Below are 16,701 nucleotides of genomic sequence, written 5' to 3' on the forward strand. Positions count from 1 at the left end.
GTGCAATGTATTTTATTCAATGTTTAATGTGATCAGTCTAATAAGAATTAGCAGATCATTAAACTGGTTAAAATATTCTCTTCACTGTCAGAACAATTCACTGGTCTCAAGGGAATAAAATAACACCAGTGAAGTTAAATTACCCGTCCCTGAGACACCTTTGACACAAGATGGCATAGATAGATCCCAAAGGTAATTACCAACATTTCTATTGTTGTTCATTCACTTTTTTTTGTCAGGAAAGGTGCAAGTTCTTTCAAAGAACTTGCATGTAATTTGTTGTTGATGAGCATCTCATCTGATCACCAGATCTGTTGAATCTGAATCTAAAAGATTTGTACAATTTGTCTGAAGAAAGCTGTAGGGGCAATAAAAGAGCTGTTTCAAGTGTTAGAAAAATAAACAATAGCAGATGCATGCTTAGTTATAGCTTGTTTGTAAATAACAGGAATTGGTTTCATAAATAAAGCTGAAATTTTTGCTTTAAACTCTAAAAATAACTTCCAATTGATCCATAATCAGCCAGAGGTTACACAGAATGAGAAAAATACAGCAAAGATCAAAAAAGGGAACTGGAGAAAGAATCCTAGCCACGAGATTAGCCTGACTGGGAGCCAACTATTCATCATTATAAGATTTTTGAGAGGGTTAGGAAATTGGGTGAGAAAGATGTGTGATAATAGGGATAATATGGATAAAGCAGAAAATGGGGACTTCAGCAAAAATAATCAGGCAACAGAATGCCCATGTAACATGTAAAGTTGCAAGACACTTTAGGAGTTGTCTACATGCGACAGCTTTCTAGGAAATTGACCCAGAATTTTCAGAAGTAGAACATTGTGCAGCATGCTCTATTAGGGGTTTTCGCTTAATCCTCAATTTGAAAGGCAGAAGTGCACCTAGAATCTGGGTGAATCATGAGTCAAAGATTCCACCACCTTTAATAATGAGATAAAAGGACTAAGGAAAAAACAACAGGTAAAACAGAGTGAAGTGGAGTCACAGAAAGCAAAATAGAGAGAAATAAATATTAGATTAAGTGAGACAGCTATAACAGATATAAAGAAAAAGTAAGAAAAAAAGTAAAACATTTTGAATTTTAACATGCACTGCAGTTAACTGGAGTAGAGGAATAAGGCATCAGTTAAAACATCAGTTTTGATTGTTTAGTTTCTAGGCTGAAGAGGTTAAATAGTGTTTCAGGGGACTACACATCCCTTAATTTAGTTCATGAGGACTACACAAATGGAGTAATTTAATGAAACTCATGGGAGGGTGATTGCTATTTTTGATTTTCATGAAGCTAACGGTGAACCGATGTAAATGTTTTTTTCATGATGCTCAATTCAAGGGATATCTCTTCTGTACCACAAATTACTGCATTATTTACACAGCAATAACTCAGAGCTAGTAAACTAATCCTTACTTTGACATCCTATTTTGTCCACATCATTCAGGACTGATAAAAGAACTGACCATTATAAGATTTTTTGCAAATGGAACGCAGTTTCCAGTGATATTAGGAATAAGAAGCATGATTCAGAACTTTTCAGATGGCACAAAAAATGGCCAGAAAATTGATAGTGAGGAGGATTGGTGTTGACTACAGGTTTGGTTGAGTGGGCAGTCAAGTGGCAAATTGAAATCAGTCCAGAGAAGTGCAAAGTTATGAATTTGGTGTAAGCCAACAAATTAAAGAAACAGACAATAAACAGGAGGATATTAAGGACACAGGAAGTGGGAGACTTTGGATCCATATCCCTAGGTCCCTGAAGTGGAAAGATACATAGATAAGGTGTTAAAGAAGGTATGTGGGATGCTTTTATTTAAAGTGGGCAAAATAATAATTACAAGAGCAGGGACGTAATGTGAATCTATACGAGGCACCAGTTAGGTGACACCTGAGGTAGTATAAGTGATAATGGGAACTGCAGATGCTGGAGAATCCAAGATAATAAAATGTGAGGCTGGATGAACACAGCAGGCCCAGCAGCATCTCAGGAGCACAAAAGCTGACGTTTCGTCTCTGATGAAGGGTCTAGGCCTGAAACGTCAGCTTTTGTGCTCCTGCGATGCTGCTGGACCTGCTGTGTTCATCCAGCCTCACATTTTATTACCTGAGGTAGTATACACAGTTCTCGTTTTTGCCACATTACAGGAAGGATACAAGTGCTATAGAAAGAGTACAGAACAGATTTACAAGAATGTTGTCAGGGCTTGAAAATTGTAGTCACAAGGAAAGATTGAATAGGCTTGAGTTGTTTTCCTCAGAATAAAGGTGATTTAATTGAGGTGTAGAGTGGACAGCGAAGAGCTGTTTCCCCTCACAGTGAGATTTGAGGTGACTAGCAGAAGGAGTAGAAAGGGCAAGAGTAAAACCTTTGGATGGGTGTCTGGAGTGCACTGCCTAGTTTAGTGACTCTGGCAGAAAACCTCAACTCATTTGAAAGGAACCTGGATCTACACCCTAACTGTTGTAACTGGCAAGGTTCCAGAACACGTGCTGGTCAGCAGAATTAGATTGAGTGGCTAGATTATTCAACAGGCACAGACATGACGGACTGAAAAGCCTCTTTACATGCTGTAACTTCTCTACTCAGTGATACCAAATTAATGTTAGACACTAATCTGAGAAGGCAGCATCTTCCAAATTGTGTCCATTATTTAACTTCATTTGGTATTAGGTTTGAGAAGGAGGAATATTCACATGTGGTGTCCTGTCCTCTCCACAGAGAGGAAACATGCCCAGGTATTTCCATTGAACAAAAATACAGGGGACAATAGTACCCTGTTATATTCATTTATAGAAAAGGCTTAACCAATGTTGATTTCTCAGCTAACCAGCACTCTTTCCTCATGCAGTATAAATCATTGTTGAAATAACCCCATATAGGCTGGTACTCCATCACCAAGTCACCCTTTATTTACGTATGAACAGTGCCTGGCTTTAATTCTACTTCTTCTGAGTCAGGTTTCAGTATGGCATTATCCCCTTTTTTATCTATCAGTCAGATTAACAGCCCCAATCAAGGAACTCATTTTCTAGAGGTCCACCTAGTTGACCTCATTACAATAACTACATCCCTCCCCCTCTGAGTGCCAGGATATAAGCCGGTCTTTTATTTTGGAGGGTCTCCTGGGGTGTTTTAGCACCAGGACATGTTCTTCTGAATCGGAGTCAGATGCAGGGGGTGTGTGAAACATTCTTGCACCAGGAAAGTTTCACTCTTCTTCTAGTGGTAAAGGCATTGAGGCTGCTATACTCGTCATGTCCATCTCTGATTCTGAGGACTCGTCAATGCTTGATAGAAAAGGTAAACTCCTGGATTCCAGCAGCCTTTCCAAAATGTTCCAAGGGGCAGGGTACATTTTACACTCGCACCATTTGCGAATTCACAGATTTTGTGGTGGCCCACGCGTTTGTTCTGGACCATCACACCTGGCCACATTTTATGAGTCTCTGGTACTGAAAGCAATCAGAACAACTAAAAGTGACCAGAAAAACCATATCCAGTAAATTGATTGGAAGATTTTATAAATACATTCAGAGAATTTGTTGAATGGGGGAGGAGAGCTGTGTATCAACAGAACAAGGGAACATAAAATAAGTCAAAGAAAGGAATTTAACAGATTTGATAGAAGGGGCAAAATTGTTTTCATGAAAAAAATGTGACTTTAAGCTAAACAAATTTCCAGGATTGGAGGGGTCTTCACTCCATGGTACTAAAAGATACAAAAGAAGAAATTGAAGTACGATGATCCTAATTTTCCAAAATCCTGGAGAAGCTCAGCTAGTCTGGCAGCAGTTGTATAGGGAAAAACATGGTTAACATTAAGTACAAAGATTCTTCACAGATGTTTCCACATCTGTTGAACTCTCCAGTGCTTTGTTTTTATTTCAGATGTCTAGCATTGTGTCTTGAACATATTTTCAGAAGTTTTCAATGTTCTCAAATTATGGCTTTGGCTTAAAAATGTTATAAATCTTGGTGCATTTTTTAAGGTATATGATTCACTGAAACAATGAAAATAATCCCATTCTGTTGCAAGGAGAAAGTAAGGCAGCAATGTGGAAAATTAGACTTTGCAAATGAATGCAAGACTCAGTTTGAAGATGATGTTACAGGAACTGACTGATCATACATTAAGGTCATCTTATTTATCTTTATTGGCTATTTTTACCCTTCCCCTGGATTTGCTGATTTATGAGAGAATCTGGGCTAATGGGTACTGATGAAAATAGTCAATTTTCATGTGGGAGGCTAAATCATGAAAGATGGCAAGTTGGTCAACTGTGGAGAGTAAGAGTTGATCCTATCCTATCTCAATATTCAATATTGCAGAGCAAACTGAATATCAGTCCGAGATCTCACCTGAAATTTCCCCTATTTTGTGGGCTACTGAGGCCAGTAGATATAACTGTGCTACTTCTTCAGCCGCATTAAATTAATGTAGCACAGATCAAGGATCAACACTTTCCAAGCGTCTTTCCAAGACGCACATTTTTGGTGGCCTCAAACACAGGAGAGAGGGAGCCCAATGCGGAGTAGATCGATCCCAGCACAGAGGAGGTCACACCCTTTTGGGGAGTGCAAGATCAGCATGGCTAAGCACTGAAGAACTGTAATGTTGAAGTTTACATTTATTTATTTTTCCACTTTATACTAATACGGACTTTAATGTTGAATTTTTAATTTTATTTTCCTTATTTTTCTACTTTATACCTAATCTTTTGTATCTAGGTACCTTTATACCTAGATGGAGCCAGGAAATGGTGGCTTTGTACACATTTCACTGTTCTCCAGTATCCCTGTATTGAGTATATGTGACAATAAAATCTCATTATAATTCTAAGCCTTGGATTTTCTGATGTGTAAGCTCAAGAACACATAGTTTGTCCACTGGCAGATCCCTGTGGAGAATCACTGTTGATTATTTACTTACGGTATCTTTAAAATGGCATTGTTTGAAAGGTTTTTTTATTACAAGATCGAAGACGTAAAAAGAATTGGACACTTAATCCAAATGAAAACTCTATATTTCAGCTATGATATTTTCCACTTATTCTGATAGTTTCCCTTGAATTTATGAATGCCCTAGCTTTGATCGTAATTGGATTGGTTGTCATTACTGCAGTGTCAGACGTTGAGGAGGTCTCACCAAAGCAAGAGAAAGCAAGTGAGCCTCAGCAAAGATTTGGAATGAAGGACTGAATTTTGATGAAGGCCAAAGTTTGCCATCCTGCTCTCTGAGGTCATTTAAATGGAATTGAGAGATTGAGCGTAAATGGATGGTAATATGCAAATTAACTATCAGTACAAATAACAGTGAGGGGTGGGGGAGGTGGCAGACTCAATTCCTCCACTCTGAATTGAAATGGTTGAGGTGACCAACAAAATCAAGCTGAATCATTCAGAGGCATTATTTTGAATAAATATTTATTCAAAAACTACACTAAGCAACAAATTCAGGCACACTTTAAAAGGGTTGGGGAATGTAGTAAATAGTATGCATAATAAAAGTCCATTTGAAAGTAAGTGGCTCAAAACATTGCCTACCTTTGTAGGATATATACAGACTCAAAGTACTCATGCAGATCATTTCAGAAAACTGGTAGAACTTATTTTTTAAAAAAGAGACATAAAATAGTATGCATAGTAATTAGGAGAAATTACATTTTGAGGGTCTTTACAAAATCAATTTCGTAATAAATCTCCACGGCAAAAATGTCTATAACTGAGGTTATAACTGAGAATGACAGAATTGATTGACGGCCACAGCCTTGTAATTCAAAGCAGTGGCTTTTGATGTGTAGTCTTGTAGCCAAAGGCCTTGTTGTTAACTATATATTATGAAGATTCACGTGTATAGCGTTTTACTACAAATTAAAGTACAGTTACACTCTCATTTTGATAATTCATTCCTAAACCCACCCCACTTTGATTCTCTATCATTTCTATCAGTCATTCTTAACAGATACTTGATGTGTATTGAGCAAACTAAAAAGCTTTTGTGCTCCTGAGATGCTGTTTGGCCTGCTGTGTTCATCCAACTTCACACTTTGTTATCTTACAATAAAGAAGAGGACTACTTTCATAAGCATCAACAGAATAACTTTGTGCCATCCCAAAATAGCTCATTAAGAAAGAGGACACCGAAATCTTTAATTATTCCCTTAGAACTAATCAACAAACATGAAAACAACTAAATGATGCAATCTTCAATCAATGGTAAACATAATCTTTGGCTTGAAGAACTTTCCAAATCTTTTACTATCAGAATCAGTGTTGCACATTCAGATGGTCTCTTACGTAAAACTAATATCACGGTGCAGACTGTTACATGACAAAACACAAGACCAGAATAAATAATCAATTAATTCACTCACCTTTATTTGAGCTATTTGAAGGAACCCAGTCAGTTTCCTTTAGAGTTCTGAATTGGACACGCTTGCTTGCCCGACTTTCCCCATTCAGACCAACTGACTGAACTTGAATCACATATTCCGTGTCGTCCTCCAAATCCCACAGAACACAGGCTCGATTTGTTGTATTCACTTCACGGATAGATCTTTGCATCTGACCATCTTTTCTCTGCATCAAACAATAAATTGAAAAATGAGTTGATGATAAATACATGATTCTGATTAAAGTTCAGCTCATACTTCATAAACTGCCAGTGCGGTCGCCTTGTCAATGTATAGTTCATGAAAACAATTGCAGTTCCATTGCAAGATCTGCCAAATAGAGCCATGATCATTACCTCTTCTACAAGGAAAGAGTTTTATTTATAATTCATCGAGTGACCTCGAAATACAATTGAAGTCCAAGCATGAGTATTGAATCTACAAATTTCAAATCAATCTGTTTCTAACCTTCATTATTTAAGAAATGATAGAGGAAAGAAAGGAGGACCTACACAATCAATTTGGACCGCATGAGAGGAATACAGCATACAATGGCTGTGCCCAAATGGCAAGGCAATGGCAATGGAAATACCAATATTGGTCCTTGGGCCTCACTTTCACAAAGGTGGAGAGCTACAGATAACTAGAGACAGATTACCCAGCACAGTGTGTTTGAAGATTTGATACTGTTAACAACAACCCTCAGGCAAGTGAGGAAGGACAAATGCATGTCAGAAGTGGAGTTAGATTGCTGGTGATAGAGAAAATGATAGTTGGCAAGGCCATCTTCCATGTTCCGTTAAAGGAATTCAAGGATAGCACTCCTCCTGCTCTGGTTCCTCTTTCAGGCAAATACCTTTTAGGAACTTTCTTTTGTTGTGGCTATTTTTTTCTGCCTGGTAACTGTTGCCTCACAGCAAGCTGATCTTCCCAACATCAGGCCTGTTATTTGCAAATGCAAGGATCCTAACCTTCAATGAAGGGTTAAGAGATACAAATAAAAGGGAATGCATTCTCAGTACACCACATATGAGCCCACTGCCTTCTCATTCTGTTGACTATCATGACTTTTTAGTGTCGCTTAATGTTCTTAGAAAAAAAAACATTGAACATATTTCAGTCAGGCTCATTCTGTGTAATTGAGACCTCAATTTAAAATTTGTTGCTGTGATGCATCTTTTCCAGGGTGAGAAAATCTGGCAGTAAAATGGAGGAGGGAGCTGCCAGCACCATAATATGAGTTCTGTGCCCACTTGGGAGCCAAAAAGAATAGGATAGCCCCACAAGGAAGGCTCCACTGCAGATCTCTTTTCTTTTTACTGCAATGACTGATGACCTTCCCAGCTTCCATCCAATGGGTCTCTTCTTCAAAACACCCAACTAAAGCATCTGACTGCTGCTTTTCTGTCTTGGCCAACCTAACTGTCAATTTGGACAGTGGTCAGGCAAAAACACAACAAAGGACTGATAATGGGGTGCTGGAACTTGATACTGTGAGGAATAGTTGACGCAACTTGTGTAGCTGCATTTAGCAGGAAGCTGGACAGACACATGAAGAAATCAACAGAAGGACATGTTAATAGGTCTAGATAAAGGGCAGGTGAGGTTGGAGGAGACTTATGTGGGCTGTTTGAGCTGTAACACCATATGAATGTTTCCTAGAAACCCATTGTTTTGTTTTCAATAATAATATTCCTTAAGTGCCTGTGATAATTCCATCTGCTTCTCATATTTGAGCACTTTCTTCTTGACAGATGTGACTATTACCTTCTGGAGGCATTCAAGATATTGGATGGATTTGGCCTTTGTTTTGAAGTGTATGACTGATCCAGAATTATTAATGATATGATTAAAAATACAAGCGAAATTTTCTAGTTAGTGCAATGTCTTAGTTACTGCTGGAACAGGTTTTACTGCATCTATTTTCTAACCAAGATAGGGCATTGTTTTTAATGCTTAGATTTCTAATCGACAGCCATGAAAAGATGAGGCATCTGGGTTAACTGTTGAGTATGAAGGAGATTTAAATTAATACAATGATCCAAAGAATGCTAGATTGCAAGGTTGGCTTTTTGATTCAATAATAAGTCTCCAATCATTAAAAAACGGGACAATGTTGAGTTAAAAATTGCACTGGTGACAAGTTCAGTTTTCAAGATTGCCTGCAAAGCTAAACAACTTATGCCTTTCCCTCTCTCCCAAATGCCCCATTAAAGCATTTATAACAATGGTGATTACAGTTATTATAATGCATACTGAAAAATGACAGGAAGGATAAAGCTAGCTCATCTTAACAACCAAACATCACATCATATTAATACCAACTTCAGATAAAATTCTCACCCCTCTACTTAAAGTGATCTATGTTTGAGCTAACAATCCAAACTAATGTAACAACAATTAGTGGAAATAAATAAATAAACAACACACATCTATAAAACTGAAACAAAAATAGATAAAATTCACTATGATTATCTTGGTACGGCATTGCACTGAGTTCATACGAAACCAGCAACAGCAGGAAGCTGAATCAGAATTAGTATGAAGCTGTGATAGCACACTGAAGAACTGAAGTGCTGTGCCATGATCCTCTATACAGCCGCTATCACCTACAGTGTGGTGGAATGATGTTAGCTGGGGGTCAGATGGTAAGGAGATATGTAAAAGGTAATTTTAAAACCCCGTGGTGACGGAGGTTTATGCTGATTTTATAGCGATTTAAATTTAAAAATCTACTTCCATTAACAGTAAGACCACCCACTCTAGAGGGGCAGGCAGTCTAATTTAAACTGGAGTAATTTGGAGATTCTGTGCTGTTAATATATCTTTTGATGTGATATATCTTTTCTGGTAAGGCTGTGGATCCAGATCCATACATGAGCCAAAGAGAGCTTGTTTCCGACACTTTGGGCCTTACCTTCTGGGTTTTGTTCTATCCTGTATCTACTTTGTTGGGACCATTTGTGCTATCTCGCAGCAGCTCAACAAGCCCCACTCCAGCAACATGGGCTCCTGTCCAGCAGCAATGCTGTCATTCCCAGTGGTTTTTGACAGAGTCAAAGTAAGCAAACAAGGCGCAGGAATTAAAATCTCGTTCTTGCCTCATGCTCAAGGGGGCTAAGCAGTTTGCTGCCAAATTCAATCTCCATATTGTGTTCATAATTAAAATAACCTTTAAGTTTTAAATTCAATGGAAACAAACAAACAATCACTTGCATAAATCAAATATAGAATCTGATTGTTTTTCATTATGAATGGAGCTGGGCGTGGGGACATGGGAGAGGAGCGGGGGGAAAAGAGGGAAGTATGGCAGTGTGGCCAAGGAAAGGGAACATGGCCAGGAGAAGGTGAGGAGAACTGGGACGGGGGTAGTGGTAGGAATCCTAAGGAAGAAGGGAGCCCAGGGGTCAAAACAGATACTGGAGTAGGAGCGAGGGTACAGGGAAGGGAAGGGGGGCTGGACAAAGATACCATAATAGGGGTAGGTGAAGACAACATTCCTTTTTAGAGAAATGGTGAAATGATCCCAAAAAATTACACGTGTACAGAAGCCTGTTGTGTTTATAAAGGTATCCAAGAAAACTTAGTACCCTCACCATTGGGAAAAAATGATAGAATTTCTACATTTGTGCTCCTGAGATGCTGCTTGGCCTGCTGTGTTCATCCAGCTTCACATTTTGTTATCTTGGATTCTCCAGCATCTGCAGTTCCCATTACCTCTAAAATAAGAGCTGCTGTGATACTACTTTTTACGGGAGATTGAACATTGTCCTTGTCCACTAACCATTCCAAATCCTTAGGTACTTAGCTGCAAATGTTCCACAATTAGAAGTCTACTCAACTTCTGGAACATGATATTTGTTAACTTCTGAGAGTGACTTCAATTATTCTGATATTGATTGCAATGAACACTGGCAGTTGCTGAACAAAGCTGCATCAAACAACAGTCTGCTGAGATTTCATAAACCACAGTTAAGAATTGAAATGATTTTGTAAAGCATTACCAATTGTGAAATGGCATAGCCAATGATAATATCTCCTTCAGGAATATCCCAGGACACAGTGGCAGAGTTGGCCTTCAGGTGACTGACAGTGACATTAACAGGAGCAGGTGGTCTATCAGCTGAAAAACACAAATCAACGGTTGACATTAGAGTCATTGTCCTTTGCAGCCGCCAACACTCCTGATAAATATTTATCTTACTGACTAATGGTACATCAACATGCTTATCCATCAGCAAATGTAAAACATGCACTGCTAATTCTGTAATGCTAAAGACGATGTTTTACTGATAAAAGCTTTAATTCATTTTGGTAATCCTCTGAGAACCATTTTGCACCACCGTGAAATGAAGTCATTTGGAAAATATTGTCTCCATTAAGTTTGTGTTATTGTCGTTACCACAAATACTCTCTCAGGTAGAAAGAATGTGATGTCTGGATTTCAGAGCTTCTAAGCCTTGTAGATTTCTGACAGGTGATATTAACAATAATTCACAGATGAGATTCTTCAAACTATTGAAGGGTTCAAGCCTTTTTGGCATTTACTGTTTTGTTGTATCAGAATTTCCAGCTCATTTTGAAGCTTTTGATTCTACACTCTGGATTGTTATAACTCTATCAAGGTGAACACACCTAAATCTAGAAACCATAACTCTAAACACAGTTTAAACATTTTAAGTTCTGTTAGGAAGTCCAATGTGTCCCAATTAAAACTATAGAATTTTGTGGACATCCTGACAATGAGCCTTTGACCATCCAAATTAGCTACTGATCCTAAACAAACCCAATCATTTCCATTTCTCATGCGAGTAAAACCGGCCTCTCAACTGAGATTTGTCTGCTCACTAGTATGTCATGTTTTCAACATAGCAACAAAGATATTAAGGGTTATCATGCTACAATATAGCATGATTCAGTACATTCAGTCATGTGTTTCATTTGCAGATTAACTTGCTTGGAGATTGTTTCAGCAGGATAAGCCTCATGATGTTTTTACAATGGTTCATAATGTCACATTAATGATTTTGGTCTAAAAATCAATCACTCATCAGAGATTGATTATCTCTATGGGTTGGTTTACTTCAGACAGTAAAATGCAAGTTGTGAAACAGACATTACAGCACAACAATTGACTTGAGATTGTGCAGCTTGCAGACATGAAGCAGGCAAACAGCCAGGCAGCATCACAACATTCAGCAGCAGTTAAAGGTGGGCTCTTTTAAAGGTACGGTACAAATATAATAGTGAAAGAAATATTAAAAATGGACCTCAGAGCTCCTGAACTCTGTAATGAATTGATAAATCAGTTTAGTTCACACGATTTCATTTTTCTCCATTTTTATGTAATTGTGATGTTATATCTGATAGTTTAGCACAAAGCCATTCTTTGCAAGGAGTTTATTACAGAATGAGAGAAATATAAAGCCACTCAATTGTCATGAGTTACATTCAATTCCCCATTTTCAGTGCTGGCTTCAGTCATGTTGATTTGGGCAGGGACAGAACGAAGACTGGTCTGTTTCTTGGTAGGACTGGAATATAAGCACCTTTGTTGGACCTCCCCAAAGACAACAATCTACTTTAACAAGCTGTACTTGGCTCAGCAAGGCCTCAAAGAATTACAACAAGACTTACTTCCTCCTATGCCATCCTATCTTAATAAGGGCTAACATAACATGTGCTATACTAATTTTAAAATCCTATTTGTTTCACTAACAGAAATATAATAAGGGAAGGAAACCTTCTGTCCTTACTTGATCTGGCCTTTATGTGAATCAAGATTCACATGGCTCATAACTGCTCTCTCAAATAACCTAGCACGCTATTCAGTTGTCTACTCACAATAAACACTAATGAAAGGAATTGAACCGGACAGACCACATGGCATTGACCCAGTTATTGGGAATGACAGTGAGAAGCGTGGCACTGTTCAATTTGCAATATCTTCTTTTGTGAGATCTGGGGATTTGTGCCTAAAGTAGGGAGATTTTCCATAAGCAACAACCTGACATTGTCTGTGTAAGTTATGACTTTGTGACTCTGTGTCCTGGACAGCACTATCCCTGGGTATGTCTTGTCCCAGTTGACAGACCCAGCTGAGTGGCAGTGGTATAAAGTCAAAAGGACTTGCCCTGAGAGTCCTTAAAATTGCGTCATTGAGTCATATAGCACAGAAACAGAACCAACAGTGCAACTCATCCATGCTGACCAAGTTTCCCAAACTAAACTAGTCCTAGTTACTTACATTCAGCCCATATCCCTCTAAACCTTTCCTATTTTTGTGCCTGTTCAAATATCTTTTAAATGAAGTAACTGTACCGGCATTCATCACTTCCTTTGGCAGTTCATTCCACATTTGAATCTCCCTGTGTTTTGAAAAAGTCACTTCTTGGGTCCCTTTTAAACCGTTCTCCTCTTACCTTAAGAATATGCCCTCTGGTTTTGAACTGCCCTACTCTGCAGAAAGACCTTTGCTATTCAAGTTATCTATACTCCTCATGATTATATAAACCTCTACGAGGTCACCCCTCAAGCTCTGCACTGATGGACTCTAGACCCATGAAGTTTCATGATATGGGGTTAAATTTGGTTAAGGAAGCATCCTGCTGATCACCACCATTACACCACACACCACTCCCCCAAAACTCCTGCCAGTTAATAATTACGTTTAACTCTATGTTGAACAACACATGGAAAGTGTGCTGATGGTAGAAGGGGCACAGAATGTCCTCTGGATAGGGGACTTCAACATCCATCATCAAAACTGGCACCACCACCGACCACTTTTGTCAAGTTCTAAAAAATACATTTGCTAGATTGGATTAGCAGTAGGTGATGAGAGATTAAACAAGAGGGAAAAGAAGTTACGTGGCCTTTTCTTCATGAATCTACCAGCAGCTGTTGTATTTTCACATCATTAACATTTCTACAGTAGTGAGGAGGCAATGACCATGGGTAGTGAGGCTTCATGTTCACACTGGCAGATTTGTTTTGTCCTGGGGTATCCTTCACTTCCGGGTTTTCAGCCTGTGTCTACGTGGGTTTCCTCTGGGTGCTCTGGTTTCCCCTCCCACAGACCAAAGATTTACAGGCTAGGGTGGATTGGCCATGCTAAATTGCTTGCAGTGTGCAGGGATGTATAGATTAGGTGGATTATAGGGGGGTGGGTCTGATTGGGGGATGGCTTTGAGGGTTGGTGTGGGCTTGTTAGGCCAAAGGGCCTGTTTCCACACTGTAGGGATTCTATAATCTATGAGGATATTGTCCTTCAGAAGAAGACTGAAATTTCTCATCCATCTATTTGAGTGGGGCCATTGATTTGAATAGACAAATATATGACCGATATTTCTGCCTGTATTACGTTAAAGAAGAGTTTGCTGCATAAACACTTATTTTGTGTACATCATTTAAGCCTTCATAAGGTCCATGTTATTCCTTTGGCAAGCAATCCTGGTCATTGCAATTCACAGGAAAGAAGTGGTTTTGGGGATGTGCAGCACTTTATTAAGAAAAAAAATCTATGGCTGGCAAAATTTAGTAAATGAAGAAAGAATAACATTTCCAATCCCGGGTAGATCAAAATCCAAAGGGTATCTTTTAAAGATGAGGTAGTCTAGAACAGTCAGGGAGATTGCTTGTGCAATATATAATTTTTCTAGGGGGTCAATTTAAGCAAATATAAATTGTAACAAAGGTTCATTCTTGGATTGGCCCAGAGCCTCCACCTGCCATTAGAAAGCTCAGACTAACAGTTATTTTATAAAATGTGCTATTTCTTTCCCACATGCCTCCATTGTAAGGAACCAGCTTGGCTTCAGCCAGATCACTGAAACCCACACTTTACTGTTCTAGCAAAAGGACATATTTCTGCAAAAAATGTATACATCTTAAGAAAGAACATTTTGGTTCAATAAATATTCTGAGGTAGAAACAATGTCCCCCAACCCCAGTTCCTAATTACCTCATGGCGAATGGTGCTGAAGTTAACATGCCTGATTCCCAATTTATTTTTGTGGAAATTTATAAATTGTAAGTTTGTAGTATACACATGACAATACTGACCACTTTCATCTCTATCTGTAAATGAGACACTTTAAAAACAAGTTTTAAATTTTTCAGAGAAAGAGTAATAAATATTTTAGAAGCATGGAAAATGTCTCATTAAAAAAGTACAGTAAACACAGAAGGACTGTTCAAGACTTAATTTCAGAACACAGATTTATTTATCATTCCAAATTAGCGCAAGTAAAAAGGAACAAAACCTGCACAAATACCATTCACTGCATCAAATCTGGGCTCTTAATGAGGTTTGCGTATGAACTGGATACAAGCAGTTCACCTCACTAATAATACAAAAGTACAAATTGTCATCCAGAAAGAACTCAGGCATAGGCAGTTTTCCAAGTTCAGCACTTTATTTGCACTACTTCTTTAACTATTCTGATCACACTGGGCCACTGACTGATAAGGGCTTTGATTCTCATCCAATCTCTTCTAGTCATCTAGTCATTTATAAATCCATCTTCCTCAATAATATATTCAACTCTATTTAGAAACTTATTAAATGTGTGTAAATTAATCCAACATTAAATGCACATACATAATATTAGCAATGTGATAGTTCATTGAGTTCATGGTCTTGAAGTGCCAATTTTCTCCTTGCAACTTGAACGTTAAATTGAAGTTCTCTATTTCTGACAATCTATGAATATTCAGACCTTCACTGAATGTGACTGATTCCACTCATTACAGTAATGAAGGAACATTAATATAAAAAACAAAGTACTAGCAAAACATCTGGAGAGAGAAACGGTTTTAATATGTTGAAGCCAATGTGACTCTTCTTTGGAACCTGAACTGGAGAATGAAGGAACACTGTTGTGCAGTATGAGCAACTATGACATGGAGGTACCAGTGCTGGCCTGGGATGGACAAAGTCAGAAGTCACATGATGCCAGGTTATCGTCAACAGGTTTATTTGAAATTGGAAGCTTTCAGAGCACAGCATCTTCGTTGGGTGCAGTGAGCTCACTTCATTTGATGAAGCGGATGTGCTCTGAAAGCTTGTAATTTCAAATAATCCTGTTGGACTCTAACCTGGTATCGAGCTTCACACTTTATTATCTTGGATTCTCCAGCATCTGCAGTTCCCATTATCACTGGACTGTAACCTGGTATCGTCAGTCTTCTGTACGAGCAGGACAAAGATCACTTGCTTTGTCTTATTTCGTAGTGATTCTGTGTGTTTATTTACATGTTGTAAAGGAAATGTTACCTTGCAAATGTTAAATTTATGTCATACTTAATGGAATATTACATGGCATATAGACTAAATCATTAAAACACAAGTTGCTGAATGGTTTTATTGGCCCGTGTATTTTGTTGCAAGAAAAACAGTAAAATACATGAAAAGCTTTTCCACCATCACCATGATCCTATGGATCCCCATTTTGAAGAGAAAAGATAGGAAGATATAGCTCAAAGAGAGTCCATCAGCCCTGATCCTGCTCATCATTAATGACACCTGTGCCACTGTCCTTCTTCCACCACCTCGCCACTATCTACACTAGACTCAACCAACGTTGAACTCGTCACTCTTCAGGCACCATCTTTCACCATGGGTTGATTCTACTCCGCCAACATCTTGCAGCTGCACTCACCAATGCCAGAGTCACGTCCCCCGCTGCTGGGCCCACCTCGATCTCACCATGATGCCCTTCTATCATTGCTTAACCTTTTTCAGCATTGGATCCAACCGACAAAGTCACCAATCCTCAGGTGTCATCTTTCATCCCTGGGCCTATCTTGCCAACACTACCTCCACCCACACAGCTGCAGCCAAATCCAATGCCACATTCTGTGTTCGCTCTGCAAAAGTAAGTAAGGGATCACTCACGTCTGCTATAGGCCACCACGAGGTCTGCACTGGGCTCACTCACTAACACCATGAGTCCTATTCAAAACAAAATCATTCATACTTCTGATAAAGCAAAGGGTGAAAATTAGTAGAAATGCGTTAAGTGTTTGTATGATAATATTGTTGGCAGCAACTTGCTCCCTTTTGATGGTATCAGTGATAATGGGAGCTGCAGATGCTGGAGAATCCAAGATAACAAAGTGTGGAGCTGGATGAACACAGCAGGCCAAACAGCATCTCAGGAGCACAAAAGCTGATGTTTCGGGCCTAGACCCTTCATCAGAGAGGGTCTAGAGGGTGCCTCTCTGCTGAAGAGTCTAGGCCCGAAACATCAGCTTTTGTGCTCCTGAGATGCTGTTTGGCCTGCTGTGTTCAT

At 38.8% G+C, this 16,701-nt stretch overlaps 1 protein-coding gene across 4 annotated transcripts in view; it reads right to left on the bottom strand.

Annotated features, from left to right (window-relative positions):
• The window catches only part of fndc4a (fibronectin type III domain containing 4a), a 236,708-nt gene that overhangs the window by 148,363 nt on the left and 71,644 nt on the right, over positions 1–16,701 (bottom strand). For all 4 annotated transcript variants that reach the window (XR_007247574.2, XR_007247575.2, XM_048531147.2 and 1 more), the window contains exons 2-3: positions 10,411–10,529; positions 6,389–6,593 (exon numbers count right to left, since the gene is read on the bottom strand). Coding sequence is in view for 2 of the 4 variants with exons in the window: in XM_048531147.2 (XP_048387104.1) it covers positions 6,389–6,593; positions 10,411–10,529 (324 nt within the window). In the remaining 2 variants the exon portion in view is untranslated. The remainder of the gene's footprint in view (positions 1–6,388; positions 6,594–10,410; positions 10,530–16,701) is intronic.

This window comes from Stegostoma tigrinum, chromosome 4 (assembly GCF_030684315.1).
Source record: "Stegostoma tigrinum isolate sSteTig4 chromosome 4, sSteTig4.hap1, whole genome shotgun sequence".
In the NCBI taxonomy this organism is placed as follows: Eukaryota; Metazoa; Chordata; class Chondrichthyes; order Orectolobiformes; family Stegostomatidae; genus Stegostoma; species Stegostoma tigrinum.